The following is a 25,136-nucleotide window of genomic DNA, read 5'->3' on the forward strand; positions in this document are numbered from 1 at the left end:
TAAAACTATATAAAAATATTTATTCATTAGAAAACAAGAAAATTGACAAACATGTATATATATACATTCCAAGGAAAGCAGCTCAACTTGGTTCAGCTGGGCTAGTTTAAGAGCAAAGCCTTAGGTTATAATGACTACTTATGCATTAAAAAACCAAGGAGACAGGCAAACAAGTATTTTACAAAGAGAATGAATTCAGGGTCACTCTTTATAAGACACCTGCACAGCAGGGTTGGGATAGGCAAGGCTGCCCTTAGGACCTGTGCCTGTGAGCAGATGCCCGGCGGATGGGGGTGGTTTTCTTGGGTGTCTCATCTTCTATCATCTCTGCTGACAGTTCTTTACAAAGAATTGGGGGAATAAGAAAAAGCTGAGTCACAAAGATGGTGAAAAATAGGTCTCAGGGAACAAATGGGACAATCCTAGACCACGCTGCACTGGAAGATGATCTTGGGGTGGGGCCTACACAGCAGGACCCCATCAAAAGTCAGCCTGACCCCCACCCCCACCCCGGCACCCCCACTGGCCCCTGCCCCACTCCTGGGCTGGGTCTGGAAGGGAGCACCGCACCTTCGTCACTGGATTCATCACTCGAGAAGACAATCCTGAGTTTCTTTCTTGAAGCTCGCTGCTGGGTGTTTGGCTGCTGGCGGGTAGTACGGCGGGGCTTCGGTGTGACAAAGTTGTCTGATACTGTGGAAGCCACATGCCGGTGTTGAGCGGCTACCAGAGGCAGAGGTGTGAGTCCAAAAGAAAAAAAGGAACCTCTATCTGAGAGGGCCCCGCCCAGACTCTCCCAAAGGGCGGCCCCACGTACCAGCTGGCTGTTTTCTGGCTGACGGGGCTCTTTGGCTACTGCCTTGGCCAACCTCAAGTTCCTCTACTGCGTCCAAACCTCTGGTGTGACAAGCCCGAAGCTTCTGCTCAAATTCATCTATTACAGCCTGGAGGGAAAAACAGATCAGAAGCAGGCCTGGAAATTGTTATTTCTCTGAGTAAAAAGAAACAAGCCCATGAATAGAGAGAGAGGAATCTTAAATGTGGATCTGAAGGAAAGAACCCAGATGAGAAGCGCACACACTCCGTGGTTCCAACAACATGACATCCTGCGAAGCTGCCGTGACAGTAAAAGGATCAGTGGTGGCAGGGCTGCGGGTGGGGGTGGAGTGGGGAGCAGGGGACGGTCAGGGCGGGCATTGACTGTGAAGCAAACACAGTGGTGGGCACAGTCACGATACATTTATCAGCACACACATCACCAGGAGTGAACCCTCCTGGAAATCACGCTCTCTGAGCAATGAGGATGTGTCAAGGCAGGTTCACAAATGTCCCGCGCAGCCTGTGGTGGGGGATGTGGGTAACTGCGGTTACCCACATAATGTGGAATCCTATACTTTAATTTTGCTTTGAACCTGAAATGGCCCTTAAGAAAGTCTCCTGAAGAAAAGAAAAAAAGAAAGAATAGAATTGGAGACAGAAAGATTGGGTCTCAGGTCACCCAGTTACTTGGTTGCAATCAGCTGGGGATTAAGTCAGAAACCCGGAGCCTCAGAACACCCGTGTGAGCTGCGGCCCGAATGCAGCAGGTGCTGCACACCTTGCCCTCAGGCTTGGCCCCACGCCGTAACTTGCCCACGATGGACAAAAAGGCACTGAAGATGGACTCGTCTGACAGTTTATCGCCAAAGCAGTCAAAATTGTCAAGCATCTTGTGGAGACCCCGCTCTGTGAGGGGCAGCTGAGACATGCAGTAGGCCAGGTCCCGGTACTGCCGCTCAGTCCTGTGGGCAGGGAAGGTGTGGTGAGGCTCAGCAGGACCCCCGAGAGAAGGGTCTCCCCCAGCCCTGTGGAGGCCCTGAGAACCCTCCAGGAAGGCAGCATACTGGGCCGTGCGGAAGCGCTGACACAGCTTCTCCACCAGGCTCTCGGTCTGCTTATCCTTTGTGATGTAGGAGAGCAACTGCCTGCAGAGGGGAAATGGATGGACCACCTTGGGAGCGGCCCCGAGCCCACTGCTGACACCCGGCCAGGCCCTCCCCAGCTCCTGCCTTCTGCCACCATCCTGCCTCAGCAGCAGACTCTCCTCTGTCCTGGCCTGTGCCCTGACCTGTCCCTCCTGCCTGCTCCCTCACCTCAGGGAAGGGTCCACCCCACCCTCCTGAGGAATTTACAGTGTGACTGGAAACTTAGAACAAAGCAGCTGCCATCCAGCGAGTCCTGTTTACGTGCTTATCGCTGTGTTAGGACTTTTATCTTACTGAATCTTCTCAAGAACTAAGGCACAAGTCTTTGGGGGCCTCATTTTACACAGGAGCAAAGTACAGAGGCGGGTTGGAGCTGAAGTCCACACGGCTCAGAGCATCAGACTGGACATCAAGAACAGGTCTGTGTGATTCCTAAGCCTGCTCTACAAGGGAACAAATGTCCCAAGGCCCAGGGACTCTACTTCATGATGGTGTGGAAAGGCTCTTCCTCCACTCCTCCCTCGGAGGCTGACAGGCGGCTGATGATATCTGGAAGGAGGTTATAGATGGCATTCGCCTGTAAGAGAGAGAGTCACGTCACAGAGACCAGCACACGACTGCCCAGTCCCTCGGCAGCAAGCCCTAAGCCACCCCACCTCTTACTTTGTTGGAGAGCTCGTTGAAGAAGTTCTTGGCCAGGGCAGCGATCTGAGGGGCAGGGTCGATGAGCAGCACAGCCATCTCACTCACCTGCCCCTTCACCTTCACCATGTCCTTCAGGATCAGGTGGGTCATCACCAGCGCAGCTGTTTTCCGCACGTGCTGAGAGGGGTCCCTGAGGCTAGGGATGAAATCTCACAGCATTAGGATGTGGGCGTACCCAATGGTGGCAGGGAGGCCCTCAGAAGGAAGCGGGGCCTCTCTTGACAGTTCCTTTCTACAGGCAGGGAGAGGCTGTCTAGAGTGGAGTTTGGGGAAGGAGGCCAAGCCTGGTGCCAAGGCTTCAGATGAGAGGCATCAATCCTTTTGGGTCACACCCAGCCAGGGTATGCCCAGATGTGGGAGGGAGCCCTAAGACCGGGGGGGTCACAGTTCTGGGGATTCCCACACCGACTTCCCATTAACTCCAGGGCTGGTGGGGACTGTGACGGCGCTGGGAGGGGTCTCTCACCGAGCATACAGATGGGGTGTCCAGGGGTCCACCAGGTTGGGGAAGCGGATGGCCAGATCCCCAGTAGCAATCATAAGGTTAGAGCGAACGATGGGGAGCGATGACTTTTCTAACATGGTGAACAGAAGACGAAGCTGGGAGTCACAGAAAGTGGCACTAGAGGCAAAGAGAGGATCGTCAGGGAAACCGCACCAGCCCCCACCCTCCTCGGGAAGGCAACCTCCACCCTGGGGCCCACCTGATCATGCAGAACTTGCCCAAGGCAAGTGAAGCGGCTGTGCAGAGCTCCGGGTTGCTATAGAGACCAGGGTTGTTGCAGACTTTAAGCAGAAGTGGAACAAAGGCAGCCAGTGTCTGTTTGCCTGGTAAAGGAACAAGTCAAGGTGTGGGATGGGCTACCTGGCTAGAGAAAGGCTCACCCAGCAGCCCTTCTCACCTTCCAGCAGCTCCAGCTCACAGATGCCACGGATGAGTTCTGCCTCGGTGTCATCAGCTGTGGCCCCACCCAGCCCCATCTCCTCCTCCAAGGTGGACTCAGAGTTTGAATTCTGATGGGAAAGCAGCCAGGGATCATGGGTGAGCAGACAGTTTTGATTCCAGCCTATCTGTCATTTCGCATGTATGGATCTGGGGAAGGGCAAATTCTGCAAGCTGTTCACAGGCTTGTCACGTGTATCTGAAGAGGAAGGACTCGTGAATCAAACAGGAAAAATACTAGGTCCCCTCCATTTGTGTCTAAAGTGGCCAGAGCATCCCACATCTCTTCCGATTCATCCTCATAGCAGCATATAACTTCCTGGACAAAATAAACCGATGGAACCTGCCAGACAACGGCTCAAGGTCACAGAGAAGGCCAGACTTTACTCCAATGCTGCAGGGCTGTATCTCATTTGTCTGCCAGACATCACTGCCTCTAGTGGAGAGAACACAAGGTCCCATCTAGGGCCAGGCCCAGTCTCCAAGGCTGCCAGCAAGGCAGTGGGAGCAGCAGGTTCTAGCAAACACTGCCTCGGCCACAGCCTTGATTTTTTGCTGAGGTCCCTACCTCGATGCTCTGGATTTACCTAAAATGCTTCGTGGGTGATCTATCTATGCTCTCACTAATTGTTTTCAGGGTATGAGGAGCAAGGAGGCAGAGCCTCCCCGAGCTCAACGAATAGGAGAGAAGCAGAGCTTCTGAAGGAAACAGAAGAAGCGTGAAGGACCCGAGGGCTGGAAGCGAGTCTGGGAAACACCTGGGGCAGGAACCCAAAAGCGCAGGCGTGCGGCTCACCTTCTCCTTGGGCTCCTTCCTCTTGTGCTCCTGCTCTTCCCGCAGGACTCGGCGCCGACAGAGCTCTCCGCTCACGGCCTGCTCCAGGTGCACCAGCTGCTGCAGAGCCACGTCCCCGGCCAGGGACAGCAGGTTCATCAACAGGAAGGTGGGGAGCACGGGGGTCTCCTCTGCAGGACGGGGGGCAGGAAAGCAGGGAGAGAAAGGCCATCAAGTCTCACAGGCCCCTGTCCTGTTTTCACTGATGGGCCCCTGGCTCATGTGCTCTACACCCAGGGAAGGAGCACGAGGGCTTCCCTGGTGGAGAACGGTAAACAATCTGCCTGCCAATGCAGCAGACACGGGTTTCCATCCCTGGTCCAGGAAGATCCCACATGCCTTGGAGCCACTGGGCCCAGGTACCACAGCTGCTGAGCCTGTGCACTAGAGCCTGCCAGCCACAGCCACTGCAGCCCTTGTGCCCTAGAGCCCACGCTCCACAGTGAGAGAAGCCACTACCAGGAGAAGCCCATGCACCACAACTAGAGTCGTCCCCACTCACTGCAACTAGGGAAAAGCCTGCGCAGTGAAGACTTGGCACAGCCAAAAATAAATAAAATTATCTTAAAAAAGAAGCAAGACAGGAGGGTGGAGGGCATGGTAGCAGTGACTGTGCAGCCTGAGTGACAGAAAGGGGCAGGGAGGGCTGAGGGTGGCTGCAGGAGGTGGTGGTGTCAGGGGCTGCTGCCGTGGGCCCACCACCCCTCCAGCCCACTTACGCGGGGCCTCCTGGTGGTCACTCTTCTCCAGCTTCTCCAGGGCCTGCTTTGCACAGTCCTGCAACATCTGGGCGCAGATCACTTCGGGGCCCTCAGCCAGCTGGTAGATGAGGGCCACGGCCGCTTCCTTGAATGGGACCCAGAGCGGGTCTGGGTGGATGCTGCCTGCACAGGAAGAGAGGGAAGCTGCCACCGCAGACAGAGGAGCCACTTCTGCCCCAGGCCCTGTGCGGCCGCTCACCTTTCGTGACCATCTCCCGCAGTCGCTCAAACAGGCGGTGCTCCTGGGGTAGCCGGAAGGGAGGGTGACGTTCGCCCATAGAAGGCTGTTGAGGGCAGGGAAGATAACGAGGGTGAGTGTCGAGGGTGGACAGGAGGACACACACTCTCTCTAGTTTGGACGTTACCACCCCACATACCTTCCTCCTGTCCGAGACGTTGGCAATGGCGTGGCACACCTGCTGGGCCAACCTGTAGTCCTGTGGGAGCTTCTCGTCCAGCCCTGTATTCACCAGGGTGTCCAAGTTGCTTCCCACAATCTCTGGCTTTCCTCTAGGAGAAGCAGCCAGAGAGTTAGACACTCATGGACACCTCTGTGTGGGGAACACCACCAAGGAGGGTAGGAGCCAGCACCCTAGCTCAGGGCTTCATGAGCCCTGGAGCACTACGTGTGGGGCTGGACCTCAGCATCCCTCACGCACTGCTGACCCCACTCTGCTGGGCGGATTGGGATTGCACTGTCACTTTTTCTCCATTTAGGTGGCGACGCACATGCAGAGCTCAGCTGGGCCTGAGTGCTCTCACTGGAGCAGTAATAATGGTCCTCAGGGAACTTTCCTTTCCTCACTCACCCCTCAGCCTGTCTGATCTGAGTCTCACCGTGCCATCATCCCAAGAAGCATGACGGAGGAGCAGCGCTCCAGAGGGGAGCAGGGCACCTTCTCGGTTGCCCGCTCCCACAGCACCTGGGTCACTGCTGGGCTCAATTCATCCTTCTGTACAAACTCACAGATCTGGAGAGAAAAGAAAAAGGGCTCAGGCCCCAAAGTAACAGTTCCCCTGACACTTGGGCTGCCTCCTCTGAGGAGAACACTGAGAACCCGAAATGGAGAGGAAGGAGGCGTCTGAAGATGTAAAGCTGGGGTCTGGGAGATACCTCCACCTCTGCTACTTTCTACTCTCCTATTTCTTTAGATGTTTCTTTAGATGACGTGCTGAAAGTGAACTTGCTGAGTTCGTGCACATCTATAGTTTGGACAACACTTTGTGGAGATTTCTAGTAGGTTTTCTCACCGCTACCACCAACTCAGTGTGTCCCAAATGGATACCATCATCTTTTGCCTTTTCATTTCACCAATGACACCACCACGAACATTCATATGCTTCAAACCTCTGTCACCTAATTTTTTATGCATCAGTCACTCATTCCACCTTTTCTCCCTTTTAAAATTTGTCTCCCATGAAGTGCCACTCTATAGATGTTCCTCCCACCCCCGAAGTTCAGACCCCTGTCACTGCACACCCACAGCAGCCTCCAGGAACATTTCTGGCTTCGGCTCCCCCCAGCCTGTGTGCTGAGCTCTCCCAGACGTCTGCTTCATCAGGCCGCAGCCCTGCTCACCATGTACTGATAGAAACAGCTCTCTGTGGCCTGCTGTATGGGCTCCTGGCCAGGTGCTGCCCTGCGAGATCTCGGGCCAGGCGCCTCCAGCAGGCTCTTCTTGGCCGCAGTGAGGAGAAGACCTGGCCAGTGGTGCTGCTCCTCCCAGTGGAGGCTCGTGGTCAGCACCATCTCTGCCTTGAGCCCCACCACCCAAACCCTTCAAAGGAGCTCTGCTGCACTGAAATGCTGGCCCCTGACCGACAAGGTTCAAGTCCTACACCCCACGGATCTTCCCAGCTCAGCTCCAACCCGTTTCCAGCTTCACTATCTTTTCCAGGTAATAATCTTGAGCCAGAATGCAACGGTCTTCCTTCTACAACACAGGCAGTGCTCTTGCTCGGCTCTGTCTGAAATGTTTCCCCTCCTTTCTTGAATTCTCTAAATCTGATGCATCAAGATCCAAATCAAGTCCTGTCACCTTCGGGAAGCTCTGCCCTTGACTCTTCGACCTGACACTGCTCTCTTCCATACTCGTCAACATAACATACCAGGCAGGAGTATGTTTTCTGGAACTCTGGAGCCTGAGATTGAATCTTAAACTTTGTCACTAACTGGCTGAAGTTAGCCAAGTTCTTTAAGCTCTCTGTACTTCAAGTTTCTTATTGGAAAAAGTAGATAATAATAATGCCTCCTAGAACCATTGTGAGGATGAAACATGTTAATATGAGCACAATGATTAAATTAGTGCCTGCCATAATGTGTTCTTTTACTGTCGCTACAATAACTGTTACCTATACCACTTAACTATATGCTGCATTGCTCTAAAATGTTTTATGTTTTTTGGCTGCCAATTAGAGTTGAAAGCAAATAATCTTATATTTCTTTGAAGGGCTGAGTAAGTTGCTGAGCACACCATAATCTCACTAATACTTGCTGAATGAGTAAGTGGAAGTGAGCATACTTACGATTTCCTCAAGACACTGAATAGTCCCAACTGAAGCGTCCACCAGCAGCAGAGAGAGATTGTGAATCAAAGTCTGGGCCTTGGCTCTGTGGGAACAGCAGAGATCAGCGGTCATTAAAGGACGGAGAAGCTGAACCTGGCAGATAGGTTATTAGGCAATCCCACCAGCATCAAACAAAAAACAACTATTTCAGATAAACAGACAAAGAGAACAAACTAGCAGTCGCCAGTGGGGCGAGAGGTGGGGAAGCTGCAATATATGGGTAGGGGACTAACAGGACAAACTATTGTGTATAAAATAAGCTACAAGGATGCACTGTGCAACATGGGGAATATTTTATAATTAAAAACAATATAACCTTTAAGAATTGTGATTACTACAATGTACACTTGTAACTTATATAATGTTGTATTACACTATATTTCAATAAAAAGAAACAAACCAAATTAACTGCTTAGGCTGGGTTTCACTGGGAGTTCCCTCCCTCAGTCCATCACAGACCTAATGCCTCTGGGCCTAGAAGTCCCCTAGGAGGAGCCCACTCCCCCACTTCCCCTCAGGAGACTAGACACGTCCTGGGAGAGGCTGACTTCAGGGAAGTTAGCAAAGGCCAATGCAGCCCGTGTACCTGGCGGAGTCCCCCTTGGGTTTGAGATAAAGTTGGCGGTAGGCATTAAGCACAGCATCCCGGACGCCAGGCTCCTTCGACCAGATGAGAGGCAGCATGCGGCGCACCCCAAACAGGGCCTGGGGTACCCCAAATTGGAACACCATCACAAAGAATTCAATCACCTCCTGCACCACTGAGAGGACAGACACAAATGTCACCTATCAGCACGGCGAAACACCCCAACACTTAAAGACAGAACCTCTCTTAATGTAGCAACATGTGAGGGGACACCCTCCCCATTTCTCCTGAGGACCCCACCTCCCTCCAATGCCCCGTGAAATACAACATGCACACTCCACAGGGCTACACCAGGCAGAGAATCTGGGCCCTTCAAAGGAGCAGACGGATATCAGTCAAATACGGATGAGATGGGTCCTTCCAACTTGCAAGCCCTGGCCTGTGCAGTAGAGATGCCAGCACACCTGTAGTTGTGTGTTCGTACATCATCTTGCTGATGATGCCAATGGCCTTGGTGATCTGCAGGGAGAAGCTGTGGGCATCCTGCAGGTACTGCACCAGCAACTCCTGCTTCACCAGCTCATCGCTGCAGTCCTCAGGCTCTGACCCACTGGGCTTGTCCTTACAGCCAGCCTCTCCTGGGCCCAAGTTCCCTGCAGCCGCCTGGGGATTCTCCTCCTGGGTGGGAGCTGCTGGGCCTAGAATTAGAGAATTACAGGATAGTTTTCATTCAAGGGTATGTGGGGAAACCTAACAGTTCTAAACATCCATAAGTATGTGTTTCTACCACAGGAAAGTTTTGTTTTGCCATGCTATGCGGCTTACAGGATCTTAGTTCCCTAACCAGGGATTAAACCCATGCCCCCTGCAATGGAAATGTGAAGTCCTGACCACTGGATTGCCAGGGAACTCCCAATAGGAAAGTATAAATTTAGAATTTAGTCTAAAATATCTTGGTTCATTTCTCAGAAAAGATTTCTTGAGTTGTCTATGGCTTGAAATACCCTCTCTCTCCCTGTGACTATGGATCTCAGGCCTGTGGGTTGCTTCCGTTCCCAAGCAGACACACTGCAGACACCCCTCTGGCCTCTTTCAGTACCAGGCTGTGAGTCAGGTCAGTGTCTGACATAAAGTCAATGGGCCATAAATACTAGCTGAAGTGTCCTATTTGTTGACTGAAGAAGGAAAAGGAATTTACCTTTGAAGATGTTTCCTAAGAGACTGAGGAACCTAGTCTCCTCTGACTCTTCCGGGTCCACATGACAGAAAGGTTCAGACTTCTGGAAGTGGCTTATGGCTTCTTGAGTGAGGATCATGGCCTGCCTGACAGAACACGGCCTGTCACCAATTCCACCCCCTTGAGAGTGTCACTGCAGCCTGTGTCAGAGAGCCTAGTTCATGAGTCCACCGAGAACCCAGACCATCTGGCGGAGAATGCTGTCACTTGTGTAAAAAGGGGTCGGGGCAGGAAATGAAGGTAAGTTTGACTGTGGGACTAACATTATCTCTGGAAGGAGGTGCTTAACCACTACTGTTGCTGCCCTAAGGGAAGGGAACTACGTGGCTAGAAAGCAGGCTTGGAAGAGATTTTTCATTTAAAAAAAAGTGTCATTAAAGAATGTATGTGTGTAACAGTTACTCTGCTGTACAGCAGAAATTAGCACAACATTGCCAATTAACTATATTTCAATTAAAAACATATATAGATATATATATAGATATATATATATATATAGTTTCCCAAAGGTGAACTCTAAACCTAATGGGTCACGAGAGAATACTGCATTCTTTCCCATACTTGTAACTAGCTTTGGCGAGCAACTGACGGATGCGTCCTTCCACCTCCTTGGGAGTCTCCATCTCGGCAACGCCCTCAGATATCCCCTCTCCTTCCTGGGGAAGCGTCAGCAGCTGCTGCAGGGTAGCTTTCAACTCTGGCAGCATGGCCTCCCACTCCTCGGCGGGGTCTAGCTCTGCGGCTGAATGAGAAGGTTTCACTTAGACTCTTGCCTTGAGCTCCCTGCTGCAAGGAGAAGGGTGTCGGGGTTGAAAGCTCCCCCGCAGCCCCTACTCACAAGGCGCTGTGGCTCGCCTCTGGGCCCTCATCTCTTGTAATTTCTGGGTCTCCTTTTGCAGCGGTCCAGCAAGGTCAGTGTCACTAAGCTACCAAGGAACAATGAACATCAGGGTCATTAACTCATGGAATTTCACCTGTTTCCATTTAATCCCTCTTCTGGGTGGGCCAAGGGCTACGTACCTTGCAGGAAAAGGGATTATTGGCAAGAAAGCTGGCGAGCAGCTGGATGGCGCTTTTACAGACCAGCACCGACTTGTCTGCCAGACGCCCCACAGCTAAGGCCACCACTGCCTGGAAACGTGTCAGGGGCAGAGCCTGCGGTGGGGGCAGGAGGAGAGGATCAGATCCCAGCCCACACTGGCCATAATGTCAAGATGACGGTGAGGTGCACTCTACATGTGTGAGCCACTCATCTGAGGAAACTTTTCTATGGGATGTGAGCAGTTCAGGAATACTGTGTGTATTAAGACGGTGTAGTTCTTTTTTTGTTTTTCTGGTGTAGTTCTTGAATGGAGCCAGAATCCTTGTCCCTGATAGAGGAAGACCTTTACTACTGGCAGTGAAATCCTAAATTCTAGACTCTTCTTTGACATAGCTATTTTCCTTTTTCCTTCAGTCTTCATATAGAGGGGTTCTGTGGATCTCTGTCACATCAATGGCCACTCACCTTCTGCTGGACGATTCGGGTGAAGAGCTGCAAGACGCGGCTGCGCACAAAGGAGTTGACATCGTGGCAATGGGCCTGCAAGGTGTCTAGGAACTGGTCCCGGGTGTCCCGAGATGCTTCCTCCAGCTGATCCCCACTCAAGACCTGCAGCACCATCTCTGCCATGGCCGCCAGCACGGCATTGCGCATCATGTAATTCTGAGGGAGAGCGAGGCTGGTGGGGGCTCTGCACCTCCACACTGACGTCCTTGCCCTAAACTCTTATGCTGCTCAGCATCAGGACCTCAGTTCCCTGACCAGAGATAGAACTCACACCCCCCTGCATTGGAAGCTGGGCATTCATCCTGAGGTCACTGGATAAAGCTGAATGACAGAAGGGGCTTGTTTGCTCAGAAGAGAATGAGGGACAAAACAAACAAGCGCCCAGAGCAGCACTGCGCCCCCACACCGTGCAAGGAGGTAGTCATGGTGGCAGCTGAATGTGAAATCATATCCACTCATCAACACACGTCTGAGAAGCATTAATTACCACCTTGCTTCTGAGGCCTCAAAGCCTTTGATCCTTACTAGTAACACTGCCTTCCCTCACAATCTCCTTCCCACAATTCACTGACAGAGAAACAGCAATCAGCCCTAGGGCTGACCATGTGCACTGCAGAATCTGATGGGAGAACAGTTCAGGGTTTTTGCCACGCCAAGGGCCAGAGAATGGGGTCTTGCAATATAAAGTCATGGTATCAAAACAAAACAAAAAAAATAAATATAAAGTCATGGTATCAGTACATCAGGTGAATAAGCAGATTATCGTGGTTCTTAACATTCACTGAGAGCTAGTGTCAGCTTGGGAAGGAGCCAGGTTAACACTGAGGACAAGAGAAGTGAGAGAGGTGATGTGGGAGCATCTGAGAGCTGGGCGGCAAGAAAGGGCTTCATCCTGCAGAACGGATGGACCCAGAACAACAGCCCAGTCTCTCACTGACTTAAGCTGTGGAACTGTCATCTCTCTACCAGGTTGGGATGAAAGTGTGATACTGACATGGCCCTTTAATTCAATAAACGTCATCTGCTTCTCTACAGGAAGGAATTGCCACAGTGATAAGCCGAGACAATTTAACTTCATGTGAAAGTTATTACCTTCATGTTAAGAAAGAGCCTTTTAACAATGGACTCACAACCCACTGACCAAGGGACCACCTACCTCTCCATCCAGATGGTCTAGCAGAATGCACATGCTAGACATCAGGATGGCCGGGATGCGCTCTGCAAGCTCCGTTAGGAAGGCTGCAAAACCCTTTGCCCCCGTAGGATCCCGATTCAGCTCCTGGGGACACTTCTGTCCAATCTCTCTACACAGGGGAATAAACACAGCCAGAGCAGTGTAACCTAATCACTTAGGTCCTGGCAAGAATTAAGTTGGCATCTAACATCTGAAGGGGGCTTCCCTGGTGGGTCAGATGGTAAAGAATTGAGAGGGTAACAGTTAGGAAGGCCAGAGGTCCCCAAGCAGCAGGAGGAAATAAACTCCAAGTGGCAGATATATTTTCCCTTTCTCTACAACAAAATTAAAAGAGGCTTCTAATAACACCTGGTTCTGCCTTGAGCTAACCAATTTTTCTAATGGAAATATTTTTCTTAAGCTATGTCAACGAAACAATGTATCTGCTTTGGAATCTGTCTTTCTTCAAAATAGTTCCGCCTAAGATTAATTTTTTTTTCCTTTTCTCAAACCTTGGGTTGATAATGGCTCAACAAACCAGTATTCATGTCAACTGTTTTATGGCCGGGGATGACACACTTTGCGCCATCCTATCTCAAAAATGCATATTGTGGGAGAGGGGCCAGGTGAAACTCCCTCAGCCTTGAGGGGTTTCTCTTATCTGATCAGCAGCTTGCTAACAGACATAAAATGCCTTGCTAAAAACTAGCAGTGGGCACTCTTTCTGTCCTCTTCTGATGTCTGTGTCAGAAGCTTTCTCTATTATACTTTAATAAAACTTTGCTACACAGAAAGGTCCAAGTAGTCAAGCCTCATCTCTGAGCCCAGATCGAAATCCTCTCCTCCAGAGGTCATGAATTCTGGTGTAACACACAGAGTGCAGCAGCAACATTTCAGAATCTGCCTGTCAATGCAGGAGTTTAATTCCTGGGGTGGGAAGAACCCCTGGAGGAGGAAATGGCAACCCACTCCAGTATCCTTGCCAGGGAAATCCTATGGACAGAGGAGCCTGGCTGGCTACAGTCCATTGGGTCACAAGGAGTTGGACATGACTTAGCAACTAAACAACAACATCTGAAGGAATGTAGGGTTAAATAGAGGATTTGTCTCCAATATTCTTCTTCTCCCTAAGGAAAATGAGAATTAGAAACGTAGAGAAGGCAGGGTCACCTTACAATCTCTCCTACAATGCTCTTCATTCCGTAATCAGTTGCCCAAAGACTCACAGCTGCCACCAGGATGGATGCCAGGTGCTCAAAGTGCTGTAGCATCTGGATGATCTTCACAGTGGCACCTGTGGAGTCCTGCACATGAGCCACGATCCTGGGCCTCAGGAAGGGGTGGGGAAAAGGAAGGGCGGACTCACTCAGCATGTGGTTATAACGTGTCAAAGCTACACCCAGTAGGTGCATTATGGCTTCTCGGGTAGGGCGGTTCTTTTGGTGACTAATGGTGGGGTTCTCCAGGAGGCGGTAGCAGCAGCCAGTAACCAAGCTGAGAAAAGAAGATTAAGATGATGATATCAGTGGTCTGGACTCAATTATACTGCCCTTGCCTCATTCATTCTATCTCTGCTGCTGCGGTCAGGGTCTTCTAGTTTCTTCTACTCTATCACCTTCTACATCTAGTTGCTTTGCTGACCGCCATGTAGGTACTCCCTCCTTTCCACCAGTTATGATGTCTGCACAGAAGCTTAATATATGATAAAAGTTGGACAAAATCACTGATGACTTCTCAATGTTGAATGGTCAACTCAGTCCTTATCTTGGCTGAACTTTCGGCTGCATCTGACATAGCTGGTCACTCCCTTTTCCTTGAAGCATGCCTCATCTGGCAGCAGGAGCCCAGGCTCCTCCCTGTTTCTTAGCTGGTTCCTCCTCAACTCACTCTCCTGATGCTGGAGTACCCCGAGGTACAGTCCTCTGATTTCTGCTCTCTTCTAGCTATGCTTACTGATTTACTGATCTCATTCAGTCTCATGGCTACAAACACCATTTATATAAATGCACTACATTCCCAAATGGGTGCTTGAGCTCAGATCTCTCTCCTTTACTACTTCTCTTTGTACATTTCACATCTGAATGTGACATTATTTGGATGTCTTAAAAGCCAGCTCCAACTTTCTACATCCAAAGCAGAACTTCTACTTCACCCCCCCAACACACTCCCACAGGCTTTGTTATCTCACTTACCAGCAACTCCATTTTTTCAAATGCTCAACCCAGAACCCTAGGTGAGTCAGCCTCAACCACACCCTCCCTCCAACCTCTAATGTATCTGCCAGCTCATCCTGTAGGCTCTCCTTAAGGAAGAAATACAGACTGCACCCACGGCTCCCCATCTCCTCTCCCTCTTGGGTCTAAGCTATGGCCATCTCCTGCCCAAGTCACCGCAACAGCCTCCTAGCTGGTCTCCCGCTTTCCTCCTTTCCCACCAGAGTCTGTTTTGACACAACAGCCAGAGTGACCGTGTTAAAGCAGCCAGACCACCTCACTGCCCTGCTCGGAACCCTGAGGGGCCCCACCTCACACTGACGGCAAAGTCACCATGGTGGCCCACGGGGACCTGCAGTTGGCGCCCCCCGCTCCAACCTCAGAGCCCGACCCTCACCTGTCTCAGCCATCGCTCTGGCCTCAGCGCTCTCACATGGCCTGTTCAGCACGCTCCCTCCTTGGTGCCCACTTCCTGCCCATCTCTGCTTTCAGTTCTCCTCGAGGCTCTCATTACCTCCTCGAAGACTTTGCTCAAATGCCACCACCTCAAAAAGTCTTGCTAGAGCCGCTGACACAAACTACAGCCCTTTCCCATCACACTTCCCACCCCCCATTTTTCTCCACAGTAATAAACCTGAAAGCATACTACATATTTTGCTTATTTAAAAAATTGTCTTCTGCTCTAAAATACAAACTCGTAAGAGGGCAGAAGTGCTGGTTTTCAATACCTTTAATGATACCAGCCACGTAGCTAAGAGATTCTCTGTAAATACTGCTATGTTGAGTGAATAAAGCTGTTTCTAACCTGCGTTGTCTACTTCTGAACAACTCAACGTAACTGGCACACGTCTATATATTACAGATAGAACTATGGCATAAAACGAAGTATTTCAAAAGCATATCTAACACCAGAGCCCTCATTCCTCACGGCCAGCATCCCCTGGCACAGTCACCACCCACCTGACAAACTCCTCTTCGATTATTGAGTGGTTCCACAAGTGACGGATGTCCAACTGGAGCAGCTGTGTTAAAAGCTGAAGAATTGGTTGCCTCTCTTCCTCCCAGTCAAAGCCATGGGTTGCCTTGGCCCGGGATTTCCTACCCTAAAAAAGGATATATTTAGGAAAAAATGAGGAAGAAAAGAGGATCACAATCTGTTAGTCTGAGTGCCCAAGCTATTCAGTGTCAAGACAAGGTAGAAAGTAAGACAGAAGGATTACAAGTTCCAAAATATAAGAGCTGCTTCTCAGCGAAAGATACACTGTGATACTTCTGAGCACCTTCTCATAAACTTTAAACAAGGACCAAGGGCACAAAGGGAAAGGATTCTCAAAATCACTGACTTCCATCTTTTCCACCAACTCCCCCATCTCCCCAGACCCCTTATTAAGTGAGCCAGGAACACTAAATTACCTTCCCGCCAAGCTCCAGGTCCATGAGACCCGTCTGGCTGCTCATGGTCTCAAAGGACTCCAAGAGGCGTATCAGAGCATAGCAATTCATCTTGAGGGCGTTCAGGTGGGCACTTCTGTCTGACATACTCAAAGCTGCATCATCCAAGACGGCAGGGAGTTCTTGGGAGTGGCGGGACACCACTGCAAAGGGCAGGATCTGGCGTCAGTTTCACTCACTTTCCTCATACCACCCAACTTCAAAGCCCCAGCACTTGCAGCCATCAGATTACCAAAGATCTGTGTTTCATCTCTCAGTGGCCACAGCACAGGCTAAGCCCTCTGGATCCCTGACCCTGATGTCCCGAGCATGCCCTATTCCTACTCTCTCACTCGTTACCCCACGTTCTCTCTGGCAACGGGAAGAACAGCCTCCATTGAAGAGAGGCAGCCCACAAGTAGGAAGAATATTGTCGGTCTGCCCTTACAGTGAACACACATTGCTCTGTATCGCCCACCAAGATTACAGACCTAGTAGGTCAGAGGTCCTGGGCTTAGCCAAACCAACTGATTCACCACAGCCTTGATATCATCACATGGCTGATAAAATGCAGGAAACAGCAAACAAACAGCAACATACACCTTCCATCCCCTACCCCCTTCCCATAAACACCTTTTATCAGGAATTCCAGTGTGTCTTCCTTGAGGCCAGGGTCTATACTTCGAAAGTGACTATGAGGGAAAGAAAGTGCCGGGGGTGAGCCAGGAACCTGCAGAGCCCATTCTAACAGGTCAGATCAAACCCAAGGAGTCTAACGCTTATAAAAACAAGTGAAATCACTCGACTTAATAAATTTGGTGGCGAGCTGGGGTAAATGCTCATGAGCAGAAATATCAGCACCCAGAACCAAGTATCAGTGAACTATAATATGGAATATCCAGACTAACATGCAAAGTTAGGGCAAATAGTCACCAGGTGTTTTTAAAGTACCAGAGGCGCTACTTTACTTACTGCAGAATGCTGTAGATGGTATCAAAATGCTCCAGCACAGCCAGGGGCCCCTGAGCTCGAAAGGCAGTCTGAAATGCTATAAAGGTGAAAGAAACTGATCAGTAAAGAGGGGAGAGGCATTTTTGGTTAATTCTGTTCAAGACAGAAAAGAAATGGAGTTAACTGATTTTCTTGGTAGAACCACTAAAGGACACAGTTCATTTCAATGTAACCTATTATAGTAACACCTGACATTTTGTCCTGTTTTATCAAAACAATTGAGCTTTATTACTCCATCTCTGAGCAAAATGAAGCAAATAGTACTGTGTCTATTTTATGGCAAAAGAAATTAAATGTCAGAGTAGTTTTGAGACTTGTCCAACTTAATAATGAATACAAACTCAGAATCTTTTTAGATTCTGAAATGATAAAAGTAGTAAAAACTGTATAGAGTTCCTGTATTCTTCACCGAGATAATGGTAACATCTTATATTACTATAAGGACCTATTCTAAATCAAAAAATGAACATTAACTGAACATAATGACTAACCTTCAGAGCTTGAGTTTTGCCAGCTGGTCTAATTCTATCCTTTTCCCAGGACAGGAGTCAACCTAGGACACCACAGTGCATTTAGCCATCACACCTCCTTACTTTCCGCCGATCTTTGTCTTTGACACTTGAAGTGTTGCTTGCCAGTTATTCTATAGAATGTTCCTCACTCTGGGTTTGTCTGCTAGTTTCTCATGATTAGGTTGAGGTCATGCGCTTTTGGCTAGATCACTGAGAAAGGGAGGTTGCGTCCTTCAACCATTATACCCAGAAGGACATGATGCCTTATTACTGGCAATGTTAACTGATCAGTGAGTAGGGTTTGCCAGGTGTCTCCACTGCAAAGTTACTATTTTCCCCTTTGCAACTAATAAGTATCTTGTAGGGAGATACTTTGCATCTATGCAAACATCCTGTTTCTCACCACATTCTGCCCCCTAATTTAAGCAACAATGAATGACTTTTACCTGCCACAAAGATTACTTTCATTAAATGGTGATTTGTCTATTTCTATCATTCCTTTTATATTTACTAGACTTCCCTGGTGGCTCAGATAGTAAAGTGTCTGTCTACAATGCGGGAGACCCGGGTTCAATCCCTGGGTTGGGAAGATCCCCTGGAGAAGGAAATGGCAATCCACTCCAGTACTATTGCCTGGAAAATCCCATGGACAGGGGAGCCTGGTAGGCTACAGTCCATGGGGATGCAAAGAGTCAGACAGGACTGAGTGACTTCACTTTTCTTTCAATGGGAATGCCACTTTAAGTATGAGCTGTTTCTTTCCCTTCAATACATAAATTATGTATTCAATTATTTACGTCAGAATGGGCTCATGAATGTTTTGTTCATTCTGTTTTAATCCATTCCTATTACTTTTTCTTTTGTTGTTCAGACTGTCCCGTACTTGACCACTAGGAGCTTTTTCCACCCAGACTGCAAAATGCAGGACATATATGTGTGTAAGTATAAATGGACATACCCCTGTATCTATTTTTACCTCTCTAGTGTATATTAAAAACATAAGTTCATTTATGTATTTGCTTAATCCTAGTATACACATGTAACAGTTTCAGAACTACTAACCCATACCCCTTTAAAAAATAAATTTACTAACTACCTGACGCTAATTGTGTAAAGCTCTTTTGTATACAGCTCACAGTCAAAATGCTGGCTTTGCTAGTTACTTAGTTCTTCAGTCCTTTAGTGTGTTATGTCAAACATTTGCAATATACTTAGATTCATTTGCTACCAAGGACCTGCTTTGATTCACCATGGGGCTACATTTGGAATGTGAGTGAGGTTGCTCAGTCATGTCCAACTCTTTGTGACCCCATGGACTATAGCTTACCATCTGCTATAAATTGAAAACATTGTTAAGTCAAAAATCTAATACTACCTCACCTACTGAATACCACAGCCTAGCCTAATCTACCTTAAACACGCTCAGAACACTTACAGCAGCCTACAGTTGGGGGCAAAAATCACCTACAAAGCCTATTTTACAATAAAGTGGTGAATATTTCTTGTAATTTATTGAATGCTATACTTCCTCAAAGTGAAAAGCAGAATGGCTGTCTGGGTAGAGGATGGCTTTAAGTGTACAGGCTGTTTCCTGCTGCTGCTGCTGCTGCTAAGTCGCGTCAGTTGTGTCCGACTCTGTGCGACCCCATCGATGGCAGCCCACCAGGCTCCTCTGTCCCTGGGATTCTCCAGGCAAGAATACTGGGGTGGGTTGCTGTTTCCTTCTCCAATGTACAGGCTGTTTACCCTTGTGATTATGTGGCTGTCCGGGAGCTGCAACTGCTGCTGCTGTCCAGTGTAATGAGAGAGTGCTGTTGTTGTTGCTGTTTAGTCACTCAATCATGTCTGACTCTTTTGCAACCCCATGGACTATAGCCTGCGAGGTTTCTGTTCATGGGATTTCCCAGGCAAGAAAACTGGAATGGGTTGCCATTTCCTTCTCCAAGGGCTATTCCCCACCCAGGGATCGAACCTGAGTCTCCTGCATTGGCAGGAGGATTCTTCACTGCTGAGCCACCGGGGAAACCCCACAAACACAGCCTTGCTACCCTTGTATGGAGTTAATTTTTGAAACAACCTGTAGATCTAGCTCTTTTTGTGGGTGGGGAGGGAAAGAATTCTGTCAAAATCTTTTCTGCGGTGCCAAGTTGGTTTGCCTGGAAAGTAAAGCTTGAACCTGTACTCCACTATCACTATTGGCTCGCTGACCTGATTCATCATCACATTACGGTGTTATGTTGTCCAACTATGACCTGGTCCTTTGCAATTTTTAACAAACTATTTTATTTCCCCAGCTCCTACTGACTCCTTACAATATACTCACAGCATATCCTCCTCTTTACACATTCTGACCCTTTGCCTCTCTTCCTTTAGTAGATGACTATTTTCTACTTTACCCAAAAAATGAGCCCCAAAATAATCTTGCCTCTCAGTCACAAATCACTCTGCCAACACCTTCCCACTTTGCTTCAGTCTCAAGTGAAAAGATTTTCTGTTCCAACGCTAAGCTGTTCTCACTGCCTTGCCAAAGTCTTACCTCCTTTCTCTCAACTCTGATTTCATCCTTTCCAGGGAACACTCCCTTTCTGACAACATGCTCAGGCCCCCACTTCTTTAAAACAAACAGTACAAAAACAATCAATGCCTTTCATTTGACTTTGCTCTCATGTCCCATTAAAATCTGTCTAATCTTTCTCAATTCGCTGAAACCTAGTTTCTGAGATTGATAAATCTAACAGCTATTCTTTCAAAGATTACCTGTTACCTACTTTTTATTACATTCAATGATTCTCTCCATTCACACCCTCCTTTACCTCTCTGAAGCATCACCCACTGACCTAGTCTAGTCACACTGCTTACATTTATATCCAGCTTGAATATTTACTAGACTAAGTTACTTAGCTTACCAAGTCTCGGTTTCTTCTTTTGTAAATTGGGAATAATAACAGATCGTATCTCTTAGGGCTTTTGAGAATTTTTTGGTAAAGATTAAGTGAGATAATCCATGTGAAGCAGCAAGGACAATACTTGGCACACAATGTAACTCAGTACTTGTAAGCCATTTCCCATTCTTACAAACCTCCTTCTGTAATCTAGAAAATACAGTAAAGTGAAAATGAGAAAGAAATAAACACTGTTAACATCTGGCTAATTTTTTTTTCAGTTTATCCTCTATGTGTCGAGGTCGTATCACATATTCATTTCTCTATTCTGCTTTTTAAAACTTATGAAGGTGGCTCGAAAAAACATACAACCATGCCAACTATTCTCATCCAGGACTTCAAGTAGGCCCTTAGTAAGCCTTTAACAAGTTCCCAGGCCTATTTGTTTTCTTCTAGGCATTATTGCACACCTTTTCTCTGCCCATAACAAAACAGAATCAGACAGAAGAGAACCTCCAGCTGTGCCAAACTCTGTATTTACTGGCAGGCACTATCTGCATCTGGGTCCACATGTTCTACTTTCTCTTGCACTGCCGTGGATAAACCCTCCTTGCTCTAGTAAAACCATCTCCCCCCCACCCCCCATCACATACTCTCTGACCCCCTAAAGGATACTTCTCCAACAATCCTTCTTCCCTTTCCCTCCCGCATCATTAACTTTCCCCTCTCAGAGTATTCCCATTCGGCATGCATCCATGTGTGCTCAGTTACTTCAGTCACGTTCAACTCTTTGCAACCCCATGAACTGTACCCTGCTGGGCTCCTCTGTCCATGCGATTTCCCAGACAAGAATATTGGAGTGGGTTGCCATTTCCTCCTCCAGGGGATCTTCCTGGCCCAGGGATGGAAGCCAAGTCTCTTATACCTCCTGCATAGGCAGGTGGGTTCTTTACCACTAGCGCCACCTAGGAAGCCCTATATTCAGCAATAAACACATGTAATGCTCATCTTAAAAAATAAAAATAAAAGTATTACTAAGTCTTTCCTTGACTCTGTTTGCCCCTCTAGCTACACCCTATTTCTCTGCTACTCCTTAAAGCAAACAAACAAACAAACAGAAAGGCTTATCTAAACCTACCATCTCTAATTACCTCTCTCATCCCACTTTCTCACAAATGTATTCCAATCAGGCTTCTGACCCTACCATTCTGAAATAGTGTTCATCAAGGTTACTAGCAAACACCACGTTGCTAAGTCCAGGATTAAATGTGCAGCTGATCTCTCCTTTCCCTTTTCTTAATTAGCTTCCATTTAGCATCTTTGCTCACTTTCTGCCTCAATGACTGGCCCTTAATTTCTTCTACTGGTTCTTTCTCATCTTTCCAGCCTCCAAATGTTGGACTGTCTTAGGTCTTACTTCTGAAACTGCTTTTCTTCTTCAACTCAATCTCATGGCTTTAAACACCCTCTATATGTTGACTAGTAAATCCCAAATATGTATCAATAGTTGGCACCTCTCCCCTAAACTCCACAATCATATAACCAACAGTCTAAATCTTCTCCTTTCATACACTGCCCCATCTCAGTAGATGACAACTCCATTTTTCTAGGTGCTCAAGTCAAACAGCCTTATAATCATCCTCGATTCTTCTTTTTCTAACCCTGTAAATCTAATCCAGTCCAACAACAATCCTGTTGACTTTACTTTCAAAATTTACTCAGAATCTAACATTTTATGATCACCTCTGCTGCTATCACCCCAAGCAAGTTCCCTGGTATTATTTCATTAGCCTCTGAATTAGCCCCTGCTTCTTCCCTTGCCCCTTACAGTCTCTGCTCAACACAATAGACACTCTTTGTGATACTATGGACTGCAGTCTGCCAGGCTCCTCTGTCCATGGAATTCTCCAGGCAAGAATACTGGAGTGGGTAGCCATTCTTTTCTCCAGGGCAATCTTCTTGACCCAGGGATTGAACCTGGGTCTCCTGCATTGCAGGCAGATTATTTATGTCTGAGCCACCAAATATCTATCTGGGGATCTTCTTAAGAAATGGATTTTCTGATTCAGCAGTTTGGGGATGGGTTTTTATTCTGCATTTCTAATAAGCTCATAAATCATGATAAGCTCCTAACTAATGATACTAATGCTCCTGAAGACCACATTTTGAGGTTCAAGACTCTAGAATAATCTGTATTACTTCCCACCTGACCTCTTTTTTCCTAGCATGCTCCCCTCCAAGCACACTGTCATTTCCCTGCCTCAGGGGCTCAGGACTGGCTTTCCCTGTCTGCCCTTCCTTTGGAATCTGCACAGTTAACGTCCTCACTTGTAAGGTCTCTGCTTAAATGTCACCTACCAGCAAGTCTTTTCTGGTCATCCAACATAAATTGCTGATCTGTAACACACACTGTATTCTTTTCTATCTTTAAAATTTTTTATCTTTGGCATTTACAACTTATTGCTTGTGGTAAGCCATGAGAGAAACAATTTTGTCATCTGTCTGTTTACTACTGTATCCCCAGGTGATGAGAACACTTCCTGGCACACAGCATTACCACCAGTAAATACTTCAGCATATTAAACGATCTGATCATGGGTTATTTACAGAACTTATATTTAGGATTCTAAATGCCAAAAGCAATGCAATTGTTATAAAAGATAGAAAAATCCCTTTGTCTATCTTTGCTCATCAGAGCAAGGAGCTGTCATCTGGTAACAATAACAGGAAGGCCAAGAAGACACAAGCTGCAGTTTTATCAACAAGCTGCTTGATAATGAATGAACCCTGCTTGCTGTGGGCGATAACAAACTTAATCTCTATTCTTTGTAACTTTCCAAAGCAATCTAACTGATACAAGACACTTCCAAGCGGTACAGTGACATTATGTGTGGGGTCCTGCTGATAATTGAAGGAACTGTCTGTGGTCATCTACAGGTTTCAGTGTGTAACTGAATTATACATACACTGTACAGTATTGCCACTATGCATATATGCTTTTATCTATCATTGCACTTTCCTGGAAATATGATCTGGACTCTAAGAAACTATTACCTGAAACATGTCGGGTCAAGTCTCAGACATTCTAGGAAACATCTTCTGCTGTAATTCTTAAAACTACCACGACTCTATTCTGGCATATGGTTAAGAGGTAAGCATCAAAAATTAAATTCTCCCCAAAGACTAATCATATGCACCAGAACTGTTTATTGTGTAACTTAGAGAAAGTGGTTAATGAATATAATCTTCATGTAACACAACACTACAAGGAAAACAGAAAGTAACAGAAAAGACATGTCCCTCACCCCCATGGAGCTTGGTCGTGTAGTGAACAGACAATAGAATCAGATGCCGGCGGTTGTTCTGAAGCGCTAGTCACAGTGGCAGCTATGGAGTCTTACCTTTAAGGTGCGATGGAAGATGTCTGATGGACAGTACCTCTTGCACGACATACTGATTCACCCCTCCACTTTTCAACAACTCTTCTGGGGATAAGGGTAGATGGAATTCACATACTTGGGGAGACATCTTTCTCCCAATGGCTCACAGGGCTGGAAGCCAAACAGCAAATAAGTCAGGGTCTACATCTAAAGGCTGTCTTTTTAATCTGCTTCTTTTACTCTCCTCTTCAAATATACATGCTGTTTAGTTTTGCATCAAGCTAATAACATTATCTTAAAGGATGTGATTAACCCTGGACTAGAATTAAACTCTAATTGTGACTCTGACACTTGGTCACATCACTAACATCACATCACTCACATCACAGATGAGGCCTCACTGGGCCTCATCTGTAAAACAGGATTACTGATCTCTGATTACAAAGTTGCTCTCAGGATCAAATGAGTCAAGGGATATTAAAATATTTAAAGAACTGTAAAGTGGCATATCAACCCATTAAGTTAGCACTGTTATTTCCGATTTATGGGAAAACTTCTTAAGTATATATAGAGGTCTCATTTGAGACCAGAACACTGACTCAGTGTGAAATGATGGGTTTCCTGTATCCAGAATGACAGAATATTAATATTTACTATTTGTTTACTCTGTGCCAGGTTCTATTATGCTACGCGAACGTCATACCTGATCTAAGTCTCTCCAAATGCCTACTGCATGGAGTCCATAGTAATTTGACTCCATTTACAGATAAGGAAATTGAGACTAAGGAATGTTAAGCGATTTGCCCAAATTCCACTGCGGATCTATGACTGTTTCCACCACGTTGTACCACAAGGACACATCAACTAGACCTCCAGTCTAATAACGCATCCCACTGCCGGATGCCAGATTTTCCCTGCCTCTCTTTCCCCGCTCCCCCAGAAGACGACACCTTACAAGAGAGCTTCACCCGCCGTTCCTCCAACTCGCGTTGTGGGGCTGGAATAAAAACAAAAAAACTCACGGAGGGCACAATATGCACTAATTTGCGAGGCAGCACTCCCGCGGGGAGAGAAACCGGCCAATACCAGCCAGGCAGCGGAAAACACCCGCCACCGAGCTCAGCGCGGCGCGGGCAAAGCCACGAAAGTGGAATTCAAATCTCAACGGCCGCAAGGGACCCAATCGCGACTCTCGCTGCAGAGACCGGCCAATCAGAGCGCGGGAGCCGGAATGCTCGAGGAGGGCGGGACTTAGATTCCAGCTCCCTCCCCCACACCCCCGCCCTCGCGGCCGCCTCGTTCCCTACAAGGTCCACTTTTTCCGCGGTGCCTGCCGGAGGCGTCGAGTTCCTAGCTGAGCAGTGGCCGTGCCCCTAGGACAGTGA

The 25,136-nt window shown here is 47.8% G+C and overlaps 1 protein-coding gene and 1 non-coding gene across 6 annotated transcripts; both read right to left on the minus strand.

Moving 5' to 3' along the window:
• NCAPD2 (non-SMC condensin I complex subunit D2) lies at positions 1–25,052 on the minus strand. Of its 5 annotated transcripts, none has more exons than XM_020878679.2 (32): positions 24,774–25,052; positions 23,773–23,922; positions 16,939–17,014; positions 16,600–16,658; positions 15,949–16,130; positions 15,496–15,638; positions 13,689–13,816; positions 13,493–13,616; positions 12,305–12,452; positions 11,107–11,304; positions 10,620–10,754; positions 10,438–10,525; positions 10,161–10,341; positions 9,561–9,685; positions 8,827–9,060; positions 8,363–8,537; positions 7,735–7,819; positions 6,046–6,179; positions 5,586–5,718; positions 5,408–5,492; positions 5,167–5,331; positions 4,409–4,578; positions 3,572–3,683; positions 3,374–3,497; positions 3,136–3,291; positions 2,628–2,805; positions 2,447–2,541; positions 1,884–1,964; positions 1,598–1,781; positions 818–944; positions 571–723; positions 1–339 (listed from the first exon to the last, which is right to left on the minus strand). In XM_020878679.2, exons 2-32 carry the CDS (start codon positions 23,897–23,899, stop codon positions 254–256), a joined length of 4,191 nt encoding a protein of 1,396 aa, XP_020734338.1. In that variant the 5' UTR covers positions 23,900–23,922; positions 24,774–25,052; the 3' UTR covers positions 1–253. The 5 variants fall into 5 exon arrangements, with proteins under 5 accessions (XP_020734338.1, XP_020734339.1, XP_020734340.1 ...); XM_020878680.2 differs by having other exon boundaries at positions 24,707–25,052; XM_020878681.2 differs by having other exon boundaries at positions 571–693; positions 24,702–25,052.
• LOC139030723 (small nucleolar RNA U85) lies at positions 16,206–16,527 on the minus strand. Its single transcript, XR_011483129.1, has one exon. It is a non-coding gene; the product is annotated as a small nucleolar RNA U85 (small nucleolar RNA).
• Positions 25,053–25,136: the final 84 nt, after the last annotated feature.

This window comes from Odocoileus virginianus, chromosome 23 (genome assembly GCF_023699985.2).
Source record: "Odocoileus virginianus isolate 20LAN1187 ecotype Illinois chromosome 23, Ovbor_1.2, whole genome shotgun sequence".
Classification (NCBI taxonomy): domain Eukaryota; kingdom Metazoa; phylum Chordata; class Mammalia; order Artiodactyla; family Cervidae; genus Odocoileus; species Odocoileus virginianus.